At 37.7% G+C, this 25,378-nt stretch overlaps 1 protein-coding gene across 8 annotated transcripts in view; it reads right to left on the reverse strand.

Moving 5' to 3' along the window:
• Positions 1–25,378, reverse strand: part of SORBS2 (sorbin and SH3 domain containing 2) — a 252,030-nt gene that overhangs the window by 32,172 nt on the left and 194,480 nt on the right. For 3 of the 8 annotated variants that reach the window (XM_006882253.1, XM_006882251.1, XM_006882252.1), the window contains 5 exons: positions 12,736–12,785; positions 9,780–9,967; positions 6,390–7,970; positions 1,757–1,842; positions 938–984 (listed from right to left, as the gene is read on the reverse strand). In XM_006882253.1, coding sequence (XP_006882315.1) covers positions 938–984; positions 1,757–1,842; positions 6,390–7,970; positions 9,780–9,967; positions 12,736–12,785 — 1,952 coding nt within the window. Of the gene's footprint in view, positions 1–937; positions 985–1,756; positions 1,843–6,389; positions 7,971–9,779; positions 9,968–12,735; positions 12,786–19,197; positions 19,261–22,170; positions 22,324–25,378 lie in introns of all 8 variants that reach the window. The other 5 variants (XM_006882255.1, XM_006882254.1, XM_006882257.1 and 2 more) reach the window with 3 other exon arrangements.

Raw genomic sequence — 25,378 nt, forward strand, 5'->3', positions numbered from 1 at the left:
GCCTTCACTTGCTCAGATGGGGTGAGACAGTGGGCTTGGTGGAACCTTTGCTAACTCAGGACACTCACAGCAAGGGACTGCCTATCTTTCTTTTTAGGAGATACTGATGGATTCCAACCCCAGAGATGCAGACATTGGTTAAAGCTGTGGGTTTCTGGTTTTTTGTTTGTTTGTTTTCTTGGTGTGTTCTGTCAAGTCAGTTCCAAATGGCACAGGAGGAGATTGCCCCTCCTTCTCCAGCAGAGAATCTGGTGGACTTGAACCATGAGCCTTCAGGATTGCAGTGCAGCTTCTTCAGAGATGCAGCCTTTGGGTTAGCAGCATGACACTGTGATGACTGCCACAAAGCAAAGAGCTCCCATCCGAGTTTCTTTAAAGAGGTCTGTGTACACGGACTCCTACAGATCTGGAAGATTCTTTCCCACTGAAGCCTACACATGTATTTTGTACTAACTTTCCTCGTTTGGCAAATAACTATTTAAACAAAAAGGTAAAAGAAATATTGCTTAGAACTTCTAAGCACTGGTTATTGAGACCTGAAGATTTTACCACAGGGATCAGAATCAGAGTTCTAGACAGTAACCCTACAAACTATACTCCTTAGATTTGGATAAAGAGATCTTGTCACATTCCCTGCTTATGTTAATTGCTCCCCAGCACTTTAATTTTGCTCCATTCTTTAGACAGAAATTCTAGCTTTTTTAATTCATTGTATACTAAAGTGTTTAATAAAATTTAAAATGCAACGTGTCACAAGTAAACTCAAGATGAAAATAAAATTAGCCCTATTCCAATTAATTCTGAAGGAGCTATTTAATTAAAGTGGATTACTGAATTAGATATTAAGCTTTATTGTTAATATATGCCACAAGTGTCTCTTGAAATCTTACTATTTAATAGCAATCCAAGTAATATAATGAAAACTTCTTTTACTTACTTAGATGTCTGAGCCTTGAAATCATAAACAGCTTTTGCAGGCAGCTTCTAAAAAGGATGGTAAATGATCAGTAGAGACTTTAATATTTGGTTCTTTTACCAAAAGCAGTTTCATTTAAATTAAAGGTACCCAAAGTCTCAACAAATGATAACATATACAATGCACATATTATTATTTTAATTTACATGTATGTGGATTGCTTTTGCCTTTAGATATTAAGCTATGACAGAGACGGAAATAGAACATCTGAGATGATGTCTTCATGGTACTTACTGAATATCATACTACATTTCAGGAACTAAGGTATAAGAATGCTATAAAGGAAAATAAAGCATCACAGAGAACTTTCTCTTCGGCTGAAGTCAAGATCTAACAAAGGTTTTTCCATGGGAACCCTGCGTAGTAGATATATTTCAAGGACTTACTTTGTCAAAAATAGTCGAGAAACCATGACATGGCATTTGTATTGAGATACAGCACTGCTGACCCAGAGTTCTCTTTTAGACCATTGGGTTGGAAATTTGTACAGAGCAGCCTCTTCCTATGAGGTGACCTGGCTTAGGACTCTAGACCTCAATCATGAATTCACAGGTCGGACAGAGATGCTACATGGGCAACCTGGACCATGACTGGGGCAGAGCTGGAGCTACTCTCTTTTGAAAACTCCGCTCTGTTTTAGGGAAATAATCTTAGGTTCTTGGCTGTCATGTTTATATTTTCAGACCAGGTTCTTTACTGGGTTTTGGAGCAAATTTGGACTGACACATGCCTTACCAAGTATGTTGTGTAAAAAGACTCAAGTGCTATTGAACTCACTACCTCTTTTTCTGGAGTTCCTCTTCTTTCCCTTGATGCACTTCTGCCCAAGTCAGTCAATGTTGAGTAACCTCTCGGGGACTCTCGGTCTATTGGGAAGAAGACGACCAGTCAGAGTGAGCACCCACTTAATTACCAGCAGACATGAGTAGCCGTGTCCCCTACTGCCCGCTGAAAATGTGAAGAGGTACCACAAATGAAAACATGAGTGTAAAACTCATAGGTACACACAAACTTGTGATGAACAAACATAAAAATAAGATTATGTCAAAAGAAAAATATCTTATATTGCAGAAGATATTTACTTATCTGTAAAAGTATAAGAATCTGACTATGATATTATAGATTATAATTACATGCTAGCACTTAGTGTAGATATTAATGGTTTTCAAACGTTTTTAAAGATTTTCTAATATTTTCTACTCTTTGGCCTTTGATTTAATAGTTATTACTGTAAAGCCTGAGCTCTGGTGGTCTAGTGGTAAGATGATTTAATAGTTATTACTGTAGAGCCTGAGCTCTGGTGGTCTAGTGGTAGGAAGCTGAGCTGCAATCTCAAAGGTATGTGGTTCAATTTTACTCCCTGCTCCATAGGAGAAGGCTTGGCACTCTACTCCTGTGAGCTTTACTACCTCTGAAAACCAGCTGGAGGATCAGCTATGAGTCGGTTCTGACTTGACGGCCTACAGCAAGAAGAAGGTGTATAAACACAAAACAAATCGGTGACCATTTTATAAATTCTGATTCATGGCAACCCCGTGTGTGTAAGAGTAGAACTTTGCTCCACAGGATTTTCAGTGGCTGAGAGCTTTTGTAAGTAGATTGCCAGGTCTTTTTTCCAAGATACTTCCTGGTCAATTTGATCTGCCAGTCTCTTGGTTAGTACCAGAAAGAGGAGAAAATTTGAGAACAACAACAATTTATAGGTTTGGAAAGATTGTTTTGAGCAACAGTTTAAAAAATGTAGTAATGTAAAAGAAAAAGTGAGGAAAAGTAAAGATGATGACAAGCTATAGTTAGGATTATGCCATTTGGGGCTTTTTTTGTATATGTAAAAAGAGACGTACTCTTTTGTATATTGCCTTTTTGTACAAAACTGATAAACCATCAAGTCAGAAAATAAATATCTATTTGAAGAAACAAAATAATAAAATTTCCCTAAACAGAATGGGTTCTATCAACCTTTGAAGTGTTTATGAAACATTGAGCTGCTTTTTTCATATAACCCCAAGTTATATATACCATAATGACATTGCAAAACCCAAGCATTTATTTATAGTATCTTATTTTTAAATGCACTTATCTAGTTTATATATGGAAACACAGAAGATAAAAGTATTTCAGTAATCAATTCTATAAAATTTTACCATTGTCAGTAAAACCAACTTAAATTTGTTATTTAATCCTTTCAATACATTTAGCTTTACTAAGCAATTAAAAGCTGAGCTTTATTAAGTAAATGAAAACCAAAAATCAATTTGTGGAGCAATTAAAAATGTTGATTTAGAAGAAGAAAACTTTAAATATTCTTACTATTATTATTATAAGAAAAAACTGATTTCTTACAGCTTGTGGGATATCTTTTGTGTTCCTTTAGGTTAAATGTCTAACTACAATTTGAAGCTCTTCCAAAGTCTATCAAAGTAGGTATAAGAAGGGAATAAAAGCTTAATTAGCTCTTCTCAAGGATGGAAGAGTATTTTGTACAATATACTTTTCCTATATAAGCTAATTTCGGGGTTATAATAACAACTAAAATTTTTAAATTAATTCTGGTGGCTTAGTGGTAAGGAATTGTGTTGCCAGTCCAAAAGTATATGGCTTGAATCTTCTAGCTGCTCTGCAGGAAAAAGATGGACAATTTCCTTGTATTGATTTACTGCCTCTGAAAACCTGCTGGAGGGTCAGCTATGGGTTCAACAGTACACAACAACAACAATAATCTATAGATAAGGAATCTGGGTGGTATGGTACATTGTTGTATGGTATTGCTAACCAAAAAGTTGACAACTCGAATCCCCCTGCTTTGCAGGAAAAAGATGGGCTATCTCCTCCCATATAGTCACATTATCAGAAAACCAATTGAGAGTCATTATGGGTTGAAATTTATTTGATAGCAATGGTTTTAATCTACGTAACAAGAACTGTTTTTCCCCCTTAAATACAATTGGACAGTAAATATTCTATTAAAAACAAAGCGTTTAAATGGACTTCAAAGTCCTCTCAAATAATATTTTAATAATCTATATGTATAGAAAATTGACAAGGATATTTGAGTAAGCATGAGGAAATTGAGTGTTAGGATACTGAAAAACAAGCACAGAAAAAACTAGTCTAAAGGATGAATTAGCCATGCCACTGTCATCCTCCTTGGCCCTGGGGCCCAAAGGAGAACATGGTGCCCGACTACCATTGCCAACCACTCCAAAATGCATCAGAGTGAAAGAGCCTGGACAGAGCAGTTGTAAGATGTAGAATAAAACTCCAGAACATAAAATGGCCAGGCTTACTGGTCTCACAGAGAGTGTGGAACCATGTGTCATTCTGTGAGTTTGAAACAAAACTTCACCCTGTGGTTTAACTGTTCGCTAAACAATAGATAGGCCTATAAAGTGAAAAAGAACACCAGGGAGATACTCACTCTAGAATAATCACTCATACAAAATGAAAACAGCAGTATTTGCGCAGGGTTAAACCTCACAAGGATGGAAGGAATAAGACAGAATAGTTATTGGCAAGGAGAATCATGGAAAAGAAGCAGTAAAGTGTGGCTACAGTGTGAATATTATTAATAATGTCATTAAGCTAATTGTGTGTGGACAGTTGAATGGGAAACAAATTCATCCTGTAAACTTTCACTCACATTATAATAATAAAATTAAAAAGTTAAAAACGAAAAAAAAGCTCATTCATTAAGAACTAGATTCTGAAAAAAAAAAAAAAGAAAAGAACTAGATTCTGATGTGCCTTGTTGTTGCCTTCAAGTTGAGCATGACTCATAGTGACCCCAGGAGCAAAAGGCCTGAAGCCCCTAATCAACCTAAAATTCCAAATTGAAAGTTGATTTAAAAAAATTTCAATTTATTGTTTTTCAGGCACATTGAAAACAATAACAAATATTAATACAATAATTTTGTGACATTATAATTAATAAATACACATGTGTGATTATATCTGTATCATCTATATCTATAGATATATTGTTACGTTCGGTCAAGTTGGAACTGACTCACTAAGGACTTTGTAATGGGTTTTGAGAGGCTGTAAATCACAAGGGAGGAGATTACCCATCTTTCTCCAAAGGAGAAGCTGGAGGATTTGAACTACTTTCCTTTCGGTTTTTAGCACCACTCCTTACCACTAGACTACTAGAGCTCACTCTATAGGAATAGATATATTACACTTAAAATTTCAATTGTATTTCTTTTGTTGTCCATAGAGATATGTCTTATACTACAGATTATGTACTGTTAGGAGTCTGAATCCTATTTCTACTATGTGTGTCCCTGGGTAAATTTCTCACCCTACCTGAGTCTCAATGACATCAATTATAAGGCTGTGACTCTTGGAACACCTGCCTACAACTGGTGTACACATGGAAGGTGCTCCATTGATGATGCAAGTTTCAGCTCAGAATGTTCATTGCAGCTTCTTAAAATTTGCATTGTAGACAGATGTACTTTACTATTTATAAGGAAGAGAATTATAGAAAAACAACAGAACACCTTGCATGTGTCCAGTGAAATAAACCCCAGTATTATGTCCTCTGCATTTGAACTGTGAATTTCCCCGTGTTATCACTTGAATGAGATACCTAAGTTTCAAAAAAGATGATGAAGACACATGTAATATTTAACCTTAGTAAACTAGTTCTTATATTGATGTGCAATTGTTTTAGAAGAAGGAGAATGTGAATAAACTAAGTGATGGAAAAGAAAGTGAACACACTGAGTGATGAAAATGGGACATTTATAGATACAATTCAAAGATACATTCACAAAAATTTTACCCCGTATGTGTTCTATAAGTGGAAACAGCCATTAAATAAACCCCATTCTCTTTAATTATCTATCGGCTACTTTCATACATGCATTGGGGTTGATTTCTGAGTGTTCTGATATGTTATTTTCCATATTTAATGTGAGCAAATTATTTATTGAGAAAATGACTATATATGATTAACATAAAAATGAAAAATGGGTTAGACTGTCAATTTTGAATAATTTTATAAGGGACAATAATTAATGAAAAATTTTCAGTCTCTTAAGGACACTGAAATGAAATTAGAATCTATGCTTTGAAACATTCTTTTAAATTTGGTATGTTGTTTTATTTGTTGTCTTGACATGGGGAGTAATTATTTCAGCCCTAACATTAAGAAACAAATGATTTTCCTTCTGAATTAGTAAAATTTTGTGAATTGATGGTTAACACACAAATGACATCCACATTTCACTGGAGAAATGAGAACTATTCAGTATGACACGTTTGTACAACAAGCCACTGCTTCCCCACATGGAATGGTGTCAAGTGGGTTTTCCAGCTCAGGAATGATGAGATGTGGGGATGGAAAATGACAGAGCTGGAGGGTGGGGAATCTCATTCACAAGGAAAAAAGAAAGAAAAGTGAATCCACCTTGGAGACTCAGGGCACTATCGTGGTCCAGGTGGTGGTAGTTGTTGTTGGCGGTGTCCATGTCTTGAAAAGAGGCACTGTGAGGGATTCTCCCACAATCGTTCTGGTACAAGGGACAGTGGATAGCACCATCTTGAGGCAGTGGGTGTAAAGGCTGGTGCATCGGGCTCCTTTTCAGAGCTTTCAGCGATGAATTCCTTTCAGGGACGTCAGGCAGCAGTTCGCTGATGAGACGATGCAATATACTGTTGTCTGGCAAGCTGCCCCTTCTCTTCTCGGCTTTGATTTGGTCACAAATGTCTTTCAGGGCAGAGTCCAGAGCCTCAATGACTGATGCTTTACATTTTACCTTTTCAGTCTGTGTTTTAGGAGGTGGGTTTTTTTTCCTCCGGAAAGGCACGGGGCTGACTAGAAAAGCAAGTTTAGAAAGGCCAGGGTCCATGTTGTGTCTCCGGGGCTCCTCGGCACCTTCCTGCTTCGCTCGCTCGTGCTTTAGCATGGTGGTGAATCGTGTGTAGGAGGCAGGGCACCTGCCTTTGCAGGAACTGATGAGGTGCCGGTGGTGGTGGTGATGGTGGTGGTGGTGGTGCCCGGATCCATAGAAGCTTTCCGAGGACGTGAACGAAAAGTGATCGAAATCACTTTCACTGCAGAAGGACGACCCCTCCACATGGATGAAGTCACTGTGGTCAGACACGACTCCGTCCTGGTCACTGTCGGAAAACTCCATGTGAGTTCTGGGGTGTTCCTCGCTGGTGACCTCGATGTGAATGGGCACCAGCGTTTTAGGCTTGTAGCTTCGTTGTACCTGAGAAGGATGCCGGCTCTGATTTTCTTCCTCCAGCAGAGACTCGATGGAAAACCGCCTTTTGGGACACAGGCCGTTCTGGGGTGGTTCCAGGGTCACGGGGGAGAGCATTTCGTCTCCTAAGTTGGGCATCGACTTTGACTTCTGAATCAGCTTCTCGAACTGGGAGATGCGGGTGGGCACCATGTCCCTGGGCACCTCCTCGGTGGACGACTGGCTCCAGGCTTGCAGCAGGCCCTGGGGCGGCTGCTCCTCATACTGCAAGATCCTCGACTTGACCGAGCACATCACCTCGGAGTTGAGCAGGTCTTTGCGGTTGATGCGATGCATCTTCTTGTACATTTTCAGGAACCCGGGTGCATCGTGGGCTGACCTGTGCCGGCCCCGTGACCGGCCAGTCCCTCGACTCTCGGGGAGGTAGGGGGACCCCCAGGGCAGCGGGCAGCTCTCCTTGGGGTCGTCCTCACACAGCAGAGAGCCCATGCTCTCTGACTTGGTTTTGGGGTCCGGGAAGCTGTCACTGTCATCGTTGAGGAGATCGTCACAGCTAAGGGATTTGAGTTTGGGGGACACTGTTTCTTCAGTGCTGCTCCAGACCTCTGCATTTTGCCGGGCCATTTGCCAGCCGTTCTTGAAAGAAATGGACCTCGGCGAGTCCCGGGGGACATCCAAATGCTGCCTATAGGTGTTACAGTAATCTAACTCACTTGACGGGGTGCCGTTGAGCCCCGAATAACTGCAAAGGGATGGACACATTTTGCTATCATCCCCACCTTTTAATCCAGCGTGGTAGAAGAGAGACATTTTGAGAAGTTAAGAGGTTCGCAGGGAGAGCGTGTCAGTAAGCATCAGATAAGCACAGAAAAGAGAAGGTCGTTAGTGTGGGTTATTCCAGACACCGACTGTTACATATTCAGCTTTAGAGAAAAAGTTAGCATATTTCTAAAGAACCAGGTAATAATTTCCAAATGAGCATATTTTTGTAGGCATTAGAGTTAATAAAATCATGTATAACAAGTAATTATTATAGTTATAATATTTGTTTCTTTCCATTACAGATTCATTTTCTTGCACATATATGTCAAAAAGAATTCTATTTGTGCTAATAACAACATGATCTGGCAATGCTTCCAATGTTTAATATCAAAAGTCTAACAGATTTTAGGGTCAGGTTTAGCATCTGAGTTAATTTGTAATACAGGTAAAGACTAATAATACATTTATGGTTAATTAAGAATTCAATAGCTATATAAATTATTTTTATGCATGTTGGATAGAAGAAGATTATAAGGCACAGTATTTTAGAAACTTTCACCAAACTGCAAAATTAAAGAATCATACAAAATTATGAATTATTATTTCTGCTCACATTTTTTAAGGGAAAAATTAGTAGTGTCTCTTAAACAAATTATCCTCTTCTATCTTCAACCTCTTGATAACTAGTTATAATGCAAAAGTTTCATGAGACGTTCAAGTATCTTTTTCAAACATTGAGGGCTGTTCTTTTCTCCCATTCCGTTTTGTAAACTGAGAATAACGAGCTGAACTTGATCTCAACTTGGAATATTTATGAAAACTTTTGCTTTGTTCTTACTTAATGGTAACAAATGAAAAATCAAATCACTCCAGTTAGCAGAACATATTCTTCCTAAAACAAAAACCTTTGGGAGGAAAGCAATCTCTCTTTTGAAACTTCATGCCTTTCTCAAACTCTTCAAAGCCAGTAGGACACTAGGTGGATATGCAGTACTTGTTAAAGGAAGCAAATTAACTTCCCACTAGAAAACAAATCTCTAAATTAAAGATTTTATTTTTAACTTTAGGTCATATTCAAGGATAGTTAAACGGTAGCATTTTACGATCTATTTCTTAAGGTATTAATTTACATAAATTAGTAGAAAATTAAAAAGGCAAGTTATATAGATTAACAGTTTAATGATTTCTAACTTTTATGATCATAGTTTGAAATCATTTTATGTCCCATTTATGTACGATTATGAACTGAACACTATGATTGTGTGTTAAAATGTACTCCACTGCACATCCAAATGCTGACAAAAATTACACAGCAAATAACTAAAGAAATGGCTTCAGCACTTCGGACAAATCTTAATTTAGGTTTAATTAATTATTTTAAAAATCAACTTACACTTTAGGCAACAACTTTCTCTGTTGGTGTTTTAATTTCCCCTCTATGAATATGATTAACTGTTCTAGTTGTATTATTAGAAACTTTGGATAGTATGTGGATGTTTATAAATGTAATCTTCTAACTAGCCTGTCCTGATAATACACTATTAGATGATTGGACTTAGAGTTTGCTCGAGGAAAAGCAGATGACATATTTGGGAAATAGACAACAGATGCTCAGCAGAGACCTTTATGCAATCCGATCAGACTGATCAGCTCCATTACTGTGAACAGGCATGTTTTGAAGTTTATTTCTCTAAACTTATATTTTATTCAAGCTGCTGCATTTAAATGCTAGCACACAGTGTTCTCACTAAACCAGCACTCACATGACACGACCGACTAAGACTTAAACTCTTAAATTGTTTCAGAGTGAAGTGATTGTTGCTCACCTTTTGCTCTTGAAGGGGAAGAAGGAGAAGAACTAATGAAAGACTTTGAAAGGGTAACACTGGAGCCTGGGAGGTCGGATCGACTTGGGCTGGTCCTGCTTGCACTGGGCTCCCCCAAGCCGCTTGGTTGACCCACTGCAGGCTCGCTCTTCCTCCTTTTCCTAAAGTCGCTGGCCATACTTGCAGAACTGAAAGAAAAAAACTATCACCAGCTTACTGAAGGACTGTTACTAAGTTCTCTGGGAGCTATGGTGGTATACTGTTGGGGAGTTGGGGTGCTAACCCAAAGGCTGAACCTGTCTGGCTCTTTGAATCCACTGGCAGCTTTGATGGAGAAAGATGAGAAATCTTCTCCCATTTGATGAAGTAATTTATAGCCTCTGAAAACCTACTGGAGGGTCAACTATAACTTGGCTCCCAGGTTTGTTATTTTGTATGTGGCTTCCCCTCTCCCCAGCTCTACTAGTTTATTTACAAAATTCGAATACAAATTTGAATAAATTCTTTCAATTTCCCTCACCCCCCACCCACCAAATTGTGCAACCCAATTATTAATTCCCCGTTCCCTCTGCACATCCACATCCCTCTTTTTACTCGAAGGTGCACAGTTTGAGGCCACCAGATGCTCCACTACAGGAGAACGGGCAATCTCTTCTCATGTGATTAACTGCTTCTGAAAACCCCCAAAGGGTCTGTTATGGGTCGGTTCTGACTCTACTGTACAAAAGAGCAATAACAACAACTTCAGTACTAACCTAAAGGTTGGAGATTGAATCTATCCAGCAACATGTAGAAATAAAGGCCTCGTGATCTCTAGAGATTAGAGCTAAGAAAACCCTAAGAGTTCTCAGTTCCACTCTGCTAACACGTGGGGTCCCCATGAGTGGGACCTAATGTGATCATAAGTTTTACAGTGTGGACCAGGAAGATGGTTGCCATGTGCTAACATCAGTGGTATAAGTCCTATTTCCCAACGTGCTTCAAATGGTACCTTAAATAATTCATTCCTTCATACTAAGCATTATTTCTTTATGATCTTTTAAAGTAAAAATTCTTCTATTAGTGTAACATTTTGTGACTGAAAATTCACTGTCATAATTTGTGTTATATAGTATCTCTTTTTCTATATGGGAGAATCCTGACAATGTGAATATTTCTAAACAGGGAAACAGATGAAAAACCAGGTAAGACATCAGGTGAGACAGTTGTTTTTTACCTGAGGTTTTGCCTGTGTCATTTCCACTCAATAACAAACACACACTCATCGCCATTGAGCTAGTTCAAACCTACAGCTGACCCTCCATTGGATTTCTGAGGCTGAAAATTGCATGAGAAAAGATTTTCTTTATCTTTCAAAGCTGATGGTGTTTTGAACCACTATATGACTTAGCCTTTCAACGATCTGTGCAATTCCCTAATAAATATGACACCATTGTTGTTGTTATGTGCCGTCGAGTCATTTGTGACTCATAGCGACCCCATGTACAACAGCCCTAAACCATGTTCTATCCTGTGCCAATCTCATTGCCTCTGACACACCCATCCCGAGTACCCCAGTCACTGAATCAATCCACCTCATAGAGGGTCTTCCCCTCCTGCGCTGTCCCTCCACTCTACCCAGCATGATGTCGCTCTCTAAAGACCTGTCTCTCCTTACAACATGTCCTAAGTATGTCAGACGAAGCCTCAAAATCCTTGCCTCCAAGGAGCAGCCTGACTTAACCCTCTCTAGGATGAATCTGTTTGTTTTCTTGGCAGTCCATGGTACATTCAATACTCTTCTCCAGCACCACAGCTCAAAGACATCAATTCTCCTTCTATTAGGTTTGAAAAATTTTACACCAAAATGTCAGTGTTTTTTATTTAAATAAAAAATTACTAACCCTCTGGTGATCAAAGAAACTACTGAAGTTCCATTCATCCAATTGTATAAACATGCTATCAATAGTCTGTAATGATAGGGAGTTTTTATTATGGTTACAGGTTTGAGTTTGCTGTCATTTTAAGATCAATACTAGTGAACGAATGGGTATACTGCACTGTGTATTGCTGTCAAATCCCTCTGATGGCCCTGTTGTTGTTATATGCCATAGAGTCAGCTGCGACTCATGGTGACCCTATGTACAATAGCTCTAAAGCCTGCCCTATCCTGAGCCAGTCTCACTGATATGCACACACCAACTCCCATTGCTCCAGTTACTGTATCAATCTATCTCATCTGCGGTCTTCCTTTCCTACACTGTCCTTCCACTCTTCTGAGTATGATGTCCTTCTCCAAGGTCTGGTCCCTCCTGGCCATGTGCCCCAAGTATGTGAGATGGAGCTTCAGAGTCCAAGCCTCCAAGGAGAAACTTGGTTTCACTGTCTCCAAGACAAACCTATTTGTTTTCTTGGCAAGTAAATGGGAACACCATGATCTTTATTAGGTGCAACTTAGTCCCTAGACAGACATCGTTGCTTTTTAGCACTCTGGAAAAGTCAGTCCCTGACAGAAGATTCTCCCAATCTCCCAAGGTCTGATTTCCTGACCGCTGGTATTAAGAGTGTTGATCGTGGAGTGGAGAAAGCTGTAACTGTTAACAATCTCAATCTCCTCTCCATCTATTATGGTGCTTCCACCCACAAGATATACAACCTTGGAAATCCAGTGGGCTATTGATTGCTATTAGACTTGGCTTGAAGATAGTGAACATAGGGTTTTTTTTTTTAGTCTATCTAAATAAGAGAAATTTAGGTAAAGGGAAAGGAAGAATTTCTTAGTCTGTAAAGGAATCTAGAATTATTGTACCTTGTTTCTACTATTTCTTGAGTTCTTTATATAAAACTACAAAGAAATAAAATTAAGGCAACCTCATGAAGTGTAGATGCATAAGATGAAATGAGTGGCATATATTATTAGTGAAAAATAAAGCACTATAAAAAGCATTCCGATTGCACTGTGTAAGGAGATTCTTACCTTGTTGGTCTCTCCAGGCTTCTGTCTATAGAGGACTGATACAAGGAGGCCTATTAAGAAAGAAAGAAAGAGAGTCTAGTGATGATTTTAGCCATAGAAAGTCTTACTTTGTTGTAGATATCACCCTAAAAAGAATGTTGTAAAAATTAAGTGAGTGAAAATGACATTCATTGAGATTATAAAAGTATTATCTAAGTATTTGTTTGCTATGGTGATCTACTAAGGGTGGAAGTTTGTATTATTCAGTATTGATAGTAAACTGTTTCTGAATTTCTGAAATATTTTAAAGGAAGTGTAAAAGTTATTTGTAACCAACAAGCTTACCTGTGTTAATTCAGCCTGAATTTTACTTCCTACCAATCTGTTTTTCCTTCAAGAAACTGCACTGCATTTTGCTGTGAACTCAAACTATACAAAACATAAACACTATACCACATTGGTGTTTAGCAAGGAGTGTCTAATATTTCCTCAGAAATGCTAAATAAAGAGTTAAAGTAATGCTACAATATTGATGAAAAATTTGCTTATGATAAATATAAATTTCTTGCATGAAGGAACAATCAAATATTTAAAAATTGTAGCCATTCTCAGTCCTTATCAAACAAATCTTGTTAAATTTTTTTGTGATGTTTCTTCCAGATATTATCTTTAAGATGGAATGTTTAATTCAATGGAGACTTGAAAGGATGGGATGATATTAGCATAGATCAACTGTAACTAATTATATAAAATATAATGCATATAAATGATCATATAAAACACAAGGTACATTTCCAAAACAATGTATATTAATGATAATATGCAAATAAAGTCTTGTTTTTAAAAAAGATGTAATGTTTCAACAGAATGAGACATTGTTCATCTGTTCATAAAGACATGATCTTTTAATTAACAACAACAAAAATCCCACAGAATTTGTTGTGAAATGAAACAACTCTCTGGAACTCTAATCAGTACATATTTATATCTTTTAAATTTCTTGAAAGTTAGCTTTAAAAGCATCATGTAATGAATCAACAAATGACCTTTATAAAAAAAAAATGGACTCAAAATTTTTCTTAGACAATCCACTCTCAGTCGTTCACAGTTATTGGAACAAAGAAAAACCAAGATATATAATTCCAAATGCTTATGCTATATAGAAGCAAACTCAAAGGGAGATGATCATCAATGAGTTGGATTGACACAGTGACTCTAACAATGGCTCAAGCATGTTGGAGATAGTGAAGACGACATAGCACAAGGTTCCAATCTGTTCTTCGTGCAGTCACTATGAACTAACTCTACTGGACTCATTGGCATCTAAAAACAACCACCACATTATACATACATAATATTTTCAAATTTTTCCACTCTTAACAGTATACTGAATTGGAGAACAAGCAAAAAGAATAGATAATAGATTTTCCATTTTTCAAAGGCATCCACTGGTTTACTTACTACAATATCTAAAAGGTAAGAGAAGCTTAGTATTGAGTCCTTGAATGTTTGAGGTGATTTTATGATGCAAGTGCTTGTGGTATTATGTCTAGAAGGTAGGGAGGGTCTACCATACTGAATGATACTGCAATCTTGCCCACAAGTATCTCTTTCTCTCTTTAAATTCTTTTTGCAGAATTACCACCTCGTTATAGACAGAAAAACATATTTTAATATTGTCAGTTGTTAGAAAATATACAGGTTCCTGGGCTCTCAACCTGGGAGAAGGATGGGCAGTTTCCTCCTATGTGACTTACAGCATCTGAAAACCTGCTGGAAGGTCAGCTATGAGTTGGTTCTAACGCAGTAGCACATTAACAACAATAGGTTCTCAACAATTTTAAATGCAGAGGGATGTTGCCTATTGATCCAGAAGTGTGGACTTTTGTTTTCTTGACGTCGAGATGCAATGCATATTGAAGGCTGTAGTGTTTGATCTTCTGCAGCAAGTGGTTCAAGTTCTCCCATGTTCAGCAGGCAAGGTGTGTCATCTGTAGAATTAATGTTATTGATGAGTCTTCTTCCAATCTCGATGATACATTTTTCTTCAAAGAGTTATGCTATTTTCCCAATAGTATGTGCTCATTTTATGTCTCTGGTTACATTTTTATAATTCTCATGATATTTCGAACTTATTAGTAAGATTATGGAACACAATAAATACAGTCTGTTGTTGTGGTGTACCCTAGATTTGGCACCAACCCATAGCTGACACTACAGTGGGTTTTCAGAGGCAGTTAATAGCAGAGGAAGAGATTGCCCATCCTTCTGCCGTGGAGCAGCTGGTGGACTCGAACTGCGTGCCTTCGGGATTGCAGCATAGCTTCTTGCTACTGTTCTGTTGCACTGAGATAACAAAATATCATGTGATTTGTTTTATTGCCGTATTTGCTTTATTGTGGTGATCCGTAACCTAACATGCAATATCTCTGAGGCATGACTGTCCTCAGTATTTACTATTGCCACTATTTTAGCAAACCTAGAAGACCATCTGAGAAAAGTATATACATGAAGTCATTCTTACTGCCAAGTGATCATATAACTGAACTTTTCTAAAACATACTGTTACTATTGCTTTTCATTGATGTCAATTTCTCAATTATATTTGTTGTTGTGGTGGTGTTGATTGCTGTCGAGTTGAGCACAACTCATAGAGAACCTATGAACAAAAGACCTGAAGCCTTTCTAAGAAAATCGTCGTTTCTCAAAGTTAAGAGAGTTTCCAGAAGCATGTAATTGTAGTTATGAGTAAAAAATTATGTTATTCATGGCATACACTGTTGCTGTTGGTGTTGTGTGCCAAGTTGGAACTGACTCATAGCAGACCCTCCAGTGAATTTTCAGAGCTAGTAAATAACATGGGAGAAGATTGTCCATTCTTCTCCTAAAGAAAAGCTGGCACATTTGAACGGTGTGCCATAGAGGTTGCAGTGCAGCTTCTTACCACTTCAGCAGGCCACCAGAGCCCCGATGGTATAGTATAAGTGCTGGATTAATGATAGCTGAGGAAATGTCTAATCATTGGTAATCTTATCAGAAATTTTGATAAAATTCCTGAGAGAATCCAGACACCTGTGAGAGTATATTTTCTCAATGCTCTGAAAATCCATCTTTAATAATGTAATTAATGATCTATTAGAATTTTGCAACATTACATTTTTAATCTCAAAGAGATAATGGCATTTCATCAATCAAAAAAGTGCATTTTTATGTGAGTCATTGTTGTTAAAGACTTTTACCACAACACTGCAGAATGCATGGAACTAAAATTCCATTTTTATACCAAGAATTATTACTGCATAAGTTAATGATATAAAATAATTTTCTAGAAATCCAATAATTAACAACAAATTGTATTAAGTAAATTTGTTTTTGAAAAGATTTGTACTCTAATTGTATTTATTGAAAGTGATAAAAAATGTGGAATAAAAAGTACTGAAAGTTAAGAGACCTGTATTTTGTGTTTTCTTTGATCTCATCTTACTTACACTGAGAAGTTAGACATATCCTTAAAATTGTTGGTTCCTGTTTTTGTTGACTGAAAACTTGGTGAGTTGAATACAATGGTCTCTAAATTTCATTTCAATTCTTAATGACAACCACCTTAATATATCTGACAAATACACTGAAAGAGCTATTAAAATAGTTTGCTTCAAATTCTTGAGTTGTTCACCTGCTGAAATGATCCTTTTTTTTTCCCAGATGTGAAAGTAACAAGACATACATAATAGGACTGTTTGTTTTATCTGACTTTCTTTACACTATCTATCTGGAAAAGGGTTCTGGGTGGTGTAACGGTCTATATTTCGGGGCTGCTAAGTGAAAAGTTAGTTCCAATCCACTAGCAGCTCAAAGGAAGATAGAGGAAGGCCATCTGCTTATGCAAAGACTTCAGCCTTGGAAAACCCTATGGGACAGCTCAAGCTCTCTTGTAGGGTTCTTAAAAGTGAAAATTGACTTGACAATAGTGTGTTTGTTTTAGCTTTTGGTTTTTACATACCTGAATACAACGCAAAACCAATAGAAACAACTGAATTATCTCTATTTTGTTGTTGTTAGGTGCAGTCAATCAAGCATGACTCATAGCAACCCAATGTGGTCTGTTTTTGCAGATCTGCTCCCTGTCCTATCCTGTGCCATCTTAATCAGCCCTGACACACTGAGCCCACTGCTGCAGGCACTGTGTCAATCCATTTTGTTGAGGGTTTTCTTCTCTTTTGCTGACACTCCACCCTTCCAAGCAGGTTTCACATAAATACAATCAAGTGTCCTGAGATTCCCATTCTCCTCAAGGGGAACCACAATTTATAATACATTTCCTTATCTCCTGACTGCTTGTACCAAAGGTATTTACTGTGGATCCAAGTAAGGTGAAATTGTTGACAATTTATTTCTTTCCTTGCTCTATTATGATGTTGTCTATAGGACCACTGGTAAGGATTTTTTTGTCTTGGTGATGTTGAGATGCAATTTATTTTGAAGGCTATAGTTTTTGAGTCTCTGTAGTAAATGTTTGAAGTCCCCTTCACTTTCAGCAAGCAAGGTTGTGTCATCTGCATAATGCAGGTTATTGATGAGTTTGCCTTCAATTCTGATGCTTCCTTTTTTCTTCATAGAGCCCAGTTTCTTGATTGATTTGCCCAGTAGCCTGCATAGATATGGAGAAAGACTACAACCCTGATGTCTACCTTTCCTGATTCTAAACCACATTTAAACCAGCTTGCTCTGTTGAATAGCATCTTGATAGAGAAATAGGTTTCACAATTAAGTGATCTGGGACTCCCTTTCTTCTCAATGTTTGCCATAGTTTGTTATGATACACACAGTCAAATTCCTTTGCATAGTCCATAAAATACAAATAAGTATTCTTCTGGTATTCTTTGCTTTCAGCTAGGATAAATCTGACATCAGCAATGATATCGCTGGTGGTACAGCCTCCTCTAAACCTAGCTTGAGCTTCCGGTAGTTTTCTGTCAATGTACTGTTCTCGTTGTTTTTGGATCATCTTCAGCAATATTTTGTGATAGTAATGATATTGTTTTGATAATTTCCACATTGTGTGCTTTCCATTTAATATATAAATATTTCTACCATGCCCCTGTTTGAACACATTCTGATGCTTACCAAAGGGGCAATAGTTGGAATTACAAAGCAAAGTTCTAGAAACCAGGTTATTTCCTTTTAAGACTTTATATCTGCAATTCCAGAAACCACCAGCATGGGTCAGTGGTTCTTAACATAAATTATCTAGTGGGTAAGGAGTCGTGCTGCCAACCCAAAGGCAAGTGGTCTGAATCCATCAGCGGCTCTGGAAGAGAAAGATAGGCAGTCTCCTCTTGTGTGATTTATAATCTTTGAAAAACCCACTGGAGGACCAACTATGAGTCAATTTCAATAAGACAACAAATAACAACAATTTTCTTCCCCAAGTTCACAAATTAAAACTTCTAAACAAAAATTAAGAATTTGATTAAACTTTTAACCAAAATTAAACTGAAAATTTAAACAAATATAAGAATTTAATTAAGTGTTATTGTATTTACTTAGAACCACAAAGCAAATATTTGTATGAAAACTGGTTTACTCATCATACTTCTACGCAAGTTACTTCTAAGAGTTCCCAACAAGCTTTTATATAGTTGAAGTTTAGCAAAGCAGATGCCACTTTTGCTTGTATATTCTAAGGAATGTTAATTCTGATTTCTAAAATAATTTTGTTTTTTGTTGCAGAGAGCTGGGGAAAAAAATCCCTAGACTCTGGATTGCTTCTGTGTTTTTCGTACCTGCTTGATTCATATATATTTTTTTTTAATTTCCTGACCAATAGTTTTCATCAAGCCAATTGTCATGAACATTTTCAAAGAAAGTTGGCCAATTCATTTCATTTCACATGCTGGTGAAGGTCTATTACAGTGGCTGCTTGGGGTACAGTCTCCAGGACAATTAAATGTCTGCCACTGTGGTGGGCCAGCGGAGTTGTGACATGTGTGCTAGTTATAGTGTCATCTTATTCTAGGCTGGTGGCAAAACAGAAGAACTAAAAGAAATCTTAGGAGTACGTGGGGCATAAAAAGCTATCTAAGAATCAAAATTTTTATCCTATTATGATTATAAGATAGTCATGAGAAAATCTTCTTAGGGTAATATTTTATTAGGTTTTATCAAAACAGATTATTAAATTATATTAAACTTAATACTTTTGATTTTGATTCTCATTTGGTTGAATTCCATATTGAATTGTTTAACTGAATATAGCTGGAATGGTTTTCCACAAAAATATTAGAAACTTTTTGTGGTATATTGGTATAATAACACTGGTATAAGTAATGTCAAAGAAATGATACTGGGCACAACACAATGCTATAAAGACAGGTTTTGAAATAGCTAAGACATTACAGTCAAATTAAAAAACACAGATATTTAGAGTCACAGTAACAGCTCATAAGAGAGAAATCTGTAAAAGTCAGAATATTTTTATTTTACCTCATTGGAAACACCAGAAGAATGATCTTGAACATAATCCAGAGCCTTTTTAGGAGGCTGGGTGTAGTTGAACCACATAAGCACAAGTGTAGAGATGGAATGGAGGAGAATCAAATGGCAGCAAGGAATGAACATGTGGAAAAGGTGACAACAGTTAGAAATTAAGTGCTGACAGCATCAGATACACACAAAAGAGGACACGAATAGAGCAAAATGGGGTAGTCTAGGAGTGCAAAGTTTGCAAATATTCTCAAGCCACAGGTAAGGTGGATAGCTATTCAATTAGTGTATTTATAAATGTATTCCATCAAATCAAAATTAGCACTCCCAATCTCTTTCCAGAGAGGAACTCAGGATGTATTAAGAAAATGCTACAGGGCAGGTGGATAGCATGCTGATGAGTTTCTCTGTGTGAAAGTGAATAGAGAAAATGCTGACAATTTAAGCTCAGAACAGAAATAGATCTAGTCCTTATAGCTAATAAACTATAACAAAACATGTAAAATAAAGCTAGAGAAATTTTTATTGAGATAAAATGCATTTATGTTCATACTAGAGTACAGATTGTTTTTAAAACGAGAAAACAACACTTTTCCTTATTAATAAAAAAAATATATAAAAACTTGTCTGGTTTCTATTCACTTACAGTCACTTTGGATTTAGTTGGATAAGATATGGCTAACCACATATTGGTATTGCATGTTATTGGACAAACATAATTTACCATAACCTTTCTCTAGGCTTTGTGTGTGTATGTGTATATATGGATAGATATTTTTTAAAAACCAGCAACAAAAGAAACACATTACTACTGAGTCAATCCCAACTCATACTGACCCCACTGAACAGAATAGAACTGCCCAACAGGCAGGCTTTTAATCTTTATGGAAGCAGACTGTGAAATCGCCTATTGATTTGCTTGCTGGTAGGTTTTATGGTGGGTTTTAAGTTATTACTTAAACACTGCGCCACCAGAGCTCCTTCAAGATCAGTGCACAACTACATAAATTAGTGTATTCTTTAGTACAAGTAAGACTTCACTCTCTGATATCTAACAATCTGCCATGACATATATGTTCTGTTATTGGTATGTTATTTAAGAATTTGACATTAGGTAATATCCATGAAAGTATAAAAAAAGTATCAAATGTACTGCAATTGGTAGATTACATTCCTAAATTATTTGAAGCTTGGGTTGACTCTTTCTACCAGACTAAAACAGCTCCCATAAGACCAGGCCAGCAAGCAGAGTTTCCTCTACTGGGCATCTCAGACCTAGAGAATGTGTGAGGGCTTTCACTAGTGAGACCTAAAATTTTATTTCTCGTTTTCCTCATTGTCCTATCAGAATAAAATAAACTGGCATTATATTACAGTGAGAAATGCCAAGAATATTTTGTCTGACATCTACATTTAATTTCACTCTGCCTCTTACTGTCTTGGGGAAATTCCTTATCCCCTCAGTCTCAATGTCTTCATTTTGGAATGGTACCATGAGGACTCGCCAAGATAGGAGTCCAGATCCAGCACTGTTCAGATACTTGCAGATTTCTCTGCAAATGGGATCTGTAATGCTGGTAAATATTATTAATATGTATTTTAATACTAAATGTATATCATAGATTTTGTTGCTATTGATTCAACTCATAGCTGACCCTCTAGCATGTTTTCAGAGGTTGTAAATCACACAGGGGAAGACTGTCTATCTTCCTTGGAGCATCTGGTGGATTCAAACTATCTGCCTTTGGGTTGGCAGTGTAACTCTTTACCCACGGGCCACCTGAGCTCCATATAGTTCATGGTGCCCCTTTTTTGAACTAGACCAAAATGGACTGTAAACAAACACATGTCTGTAAATTTTTAATAATTGCTTGGCTATTCTAGGACAGACTCTACCTCAACATTTTGAGTTTGCAATGAATGAGATGTAAAATAATAAGATAATGTGGTTTGGTGGTGATGAAAAATCCTGTTGGCAGAGTCTAAGCATGTTTAAACATTTGGTGCAGTAGTGAAGGTGGATTAAGCAGTACCAAATCTATATATGCTGGACATTGAGCATCTGTGCTCTACCAACTAGTTCTTCTGATAATGATGTTCTATATAAATTCAACAACCATCTCCCAATTTTTGTAGAATAAGAGGCTAGCCTCACTTACCGGGCGTCCAAACTCCAGTTCTGAAAAGAATTTATACCAGGGTTCATTTTCTAAATCTATGTCATCTGGATTTATGCGATCAGTCTGGAGCAGATGTGAAGGAAAAGGGAAGGAAAAGGCACACTGAGCCAAGTGAGGGAAATGCTGCGTGGGACGAGAAAAATGCACACACGCACCCACACCCAAACGTGCACCAACTCTCAGCCGACAAATCTCACCAGGAGGAAACCAAAGATATCAAATGAGTGCAATTAAGACCCGAAGACAAGCTTCAGAGGCATTGCTGAGACTCCTAGCTATTTCCTCTGCCCACCACTCCTGATACTCTCTTTAGCTGGTTGGATAAAATCTGGACAACTCTTTGTGACAGGGACAACGGGCATAGGTCTAATGCACCATAGTGTTAGCATTATCTTCACTTAGTCACCAAGTAACTCTTCTAGGTGAGTCTCTCCATTTTCCTTGCCCTTTCCCACCACCCAAGTCTACACTAATCACCTAGGCAGACAACTTGCTCAGGTGCAGGAGTGTGGAGAGCTGGAGGGTGGGAAGAGATATTAGGTGAGGGGAGACAAGCAGCATGCTGTGAGGCAGGTCGGGGTCTACTGCCATGAGGAAACTGAGGTCTATGTGAGAAAGCAGGGGGTAGCATGGGGGTGCGGGGTGCTGAGTGACTAGCCAGTCTCTCGCTCTCTTGTAGCTTTTGGAGAACAAGAGCTACACCTGACCTTGTAAACACTACCCTTGACCACTTTTCTCATGAACTTCCCTGTAGATATTAGAATAGTCAAAGAAAGAAGGGGCTCACCCAGATGGGGGAGAGAGCTGGAGTGCTCAGGTTCGGTGTGGGGATGACATTCCTGGGTGGAGGGGAAGGGCTACTCATTACTTCCTGAGGTGGAGAAATGGTAATAGGCTTCCAGCTGAGCTCCCTGGGACCAGGTGTCGGTGTTGTTGGGAGAGGGGGCTGTAATAAAGAGGGGTGAAGGAAAAACTGATTCATTAGAGAGAGTGTCTCTGTGCAATTGAGGCAGCAGTGCTTTGGGGTATCTGGAAGACAAGGTGAAGGAAACACGGAGAGGGGACAGGATACAGTGGGAAAAGTCTGGGTCCCTTTAGTGTCTTGAAGATGAGGGTCGCACAAAGTGAAGAAGCATCAATTTCATGAGCCAACCCAAGTGCCACCTTCCACCTGCCCACTCTGAACTAGAATAGTAAGGTAGCTAGAGGGGTTTCACATTACCATGGATGGTTGGGGGCAGGAAAGGGAAGTGAGGGCTAAAATCCTACCATGGTGTAGTGATATTCTAATATAGACAAAATCCTCATTTCTATAATTTACTTAGATCCCCTCCCCCGCAAGGCTTTCTTAATGTTGCATAAATAGAAAAAAAATGCAGTTTGTGAAAAGACACGAAAGCCCTTTAGTAACAGAGCATTTGCGTCATCAGGTGATATCCTTTATGCTTTCAAAAAATGATACTGCCTGACTAGATTGACTCAAACCATTGATTTTATATTAAAACTTGATGTTTAAATTATTGCCCTGAAGTTATTACTTCTTTGAACATTGTCACAAGATACTTAGTGTCTTTTGATCATCAAACATGGTGCAATTGTACAGTATATTTACAAAAACAGAACAAACAAACCAAACAACCCTCATTACCACAGAATCAGGATAAACTCATAGCTAACCCTCCCGCAGGTTTCTGAAGCTGAAAATGGCATGGAAGGAGACTGTCCATCCTTCTTCCACAGATTTCATAATGGGCTGGGACCACTAGAGATGGATGACCTTTGGATTAGCTGCAAAACTCCCTATAGATTAGGCCACTACAGCTTTTAAAAATGTTTACCGAAACTAAACTCTTGTTCTACATAAGTTATTCCCCCTGGCCAAGAGAGGGACTAGCTTTGCCCCTAACATTCCAGGGGCACTAATAAGCCTCATGACTTACAAACAATTTTGTGTTATTCCCTTTAATTCTTAAAGGAATTAAAAGACTTTCACTGACTAAGTACATCTCAATTTTGGAAGAAATGCTCCATATTTTTTCTAATATTGGGAAATCTGACATAGCCCATATCCAAATAAAAGTCACTATTTTGACAGATTGTTCTGGGGTTTTCTTGATTTGTTGCATTTATAAGATGGGCAGTCTCCTCTGGCTAAGACTTTCAAGCCCAGAAACCAGACGGAGAGTTGAAATGAGCTGGAATAGATTCAAGGCAGACAGTGAGTAGGTATAATATTTAAAAATTACTTATATCCAAGATGTTGTTAACAATGTGATTTTATTGAAATATTTTATAATAAGAGATTATAATGGTAACTGCAGACAAGGATGGAAAAGTTTAAAACATTGTAACTAAGAGGAAAGGAGTCTAAATTATCTGAAGTACAGAACAATTGTAATGATTAAGACTGGGAAATGTTGATGAAAGGACACTAAGTGAGGAAAGGAGAATAGAATCATATACTTGCACACTAGTTACCATGGTATTACAAAACCGGCACCTGGAAAAAAAGCATTAAATAAAGAAAAAAAAAACACTTAAAAAACCATCAGCTTTTCTAGTATATAGATAATTTTAAAAAGTTTTTAAACATTGCTTTATAATTTTTTTAATAACATAGAAAAATCAGGGAGAATATCCTACTATTTTATGTGAGAATAGGTTGCACGGTTCTTGACACATATCCTTTATTTACACCAATATTATTTTATCTTACATCTTAGAAAAAGAATAAGGTAAAATAAAGGAAGTGAAAGCAAAAATATATTCTAGAAAATAATTTGCCATTTTCTGCTTAAGTTACAAATTGGCTTCAGTTTGTATTTGATTTAATTAATGGAAAATCACTAATAAAAGACTGTTTACCCCAATTCTGACTTAGATCTAAATGAAAATTACCCAAGTAATATTGGCATAAAAGGATGGGATAACTATTCTATGGGATGCTTCTGTTGGAGCTATTTTTAAAAGTAATTTAGTAATTAAGCTGAAGATGACAGTTAATCTAATTTAGAACATCAGAACACTTTGCAGCAGATTTTGTTTTGCTTATAGAAGCACAGTAAGTTTTCAACAGGAAAACCAATTCCTGGATCCTTCAATGTTCATATACGTCCTTGTGCATCGAAGGAAAGGAAGGAAAGAGGTGCACTGCTTATCCAAAGGCATGTGGTTTCAATCTACCAGCTACTCCTCGGGAAAAAAATGAGTGATCCCTCTTGTGCTATTTGCTGCCCACTGAAAACCCACTGGTTCCAACTCCACAGTACTTAACAACATAGCGATGCCAAAATTTAAAGATATTAATTCTTGCCTTTATGACTTTTTAAGTACATTATTTTGTTTAGCTGAGGGGAGACAGAGATGTCTCTACCAAAAATCCTATTCTGACTCATGGTGATCCTAGACCAGACCAGACCAGACCAGAACTGCCGCAGGATTCCCAAGGTTGTAATGTCTATAGTCGTTAACTCCCAGACCCACTGTCTCCCATGGAGGGGCTAGTGTGTTCAAACAACCAGTCTTTTGATTTGCAGCCACTTATCCGTTGTGCCACTAGAATTCCTGACACTTCTCTTTTAAGTCTCTGATAGTGCAGAATCAGAACCAACTCACAACTGACCCTTTAGATTGTTCCCAAGGCTGTAAATTACAGAGGAAGTGTAGCTGTTGGATTCAAACCAAGGGAAAGGCACAGCTTAATAGCACCAACTGACTCATAGCTGACCCTCCAGTGGGTTTTCAGAGGCAGTGAATTGCATGACAGAGTTCTCATTTTTCTTCCAAAGAATAGTTGGCGGACTAAAATTGCTTGTCTTTGGGTTGGCATCACAGCTTCTTACCACTAGGCCTCCAGAACTCCCCAGCTCTATCAGCTGTTGTTGTTGTAGTTATGTGCCGTCAAGTCGTTTCCGACTCATAGCGACCCTATGCACAACAGCCCTAAACCCTGCTCTATCCTGCGCCAACCGCACCGCCTCTGACACACCCATCCCTATTAC

Source organism: Elephantulus edwardii, unplaced genomic scaffold, assembly GCF_000299155.1.
Source record: "Elephantulus edwardii isolate Elephantulus edwardi_28Jun2011 unplaced genomic scaffold, EleEdw1.0 scaffold00018, whole genome shotgun sequence".
Classification (NCBI taxonomy): Eukaryota; Metazoa; Chordata; class Mammalia; order Macroscelidea; family Macroscelididae; genus Elephantulus; species Elephantulus edwardii.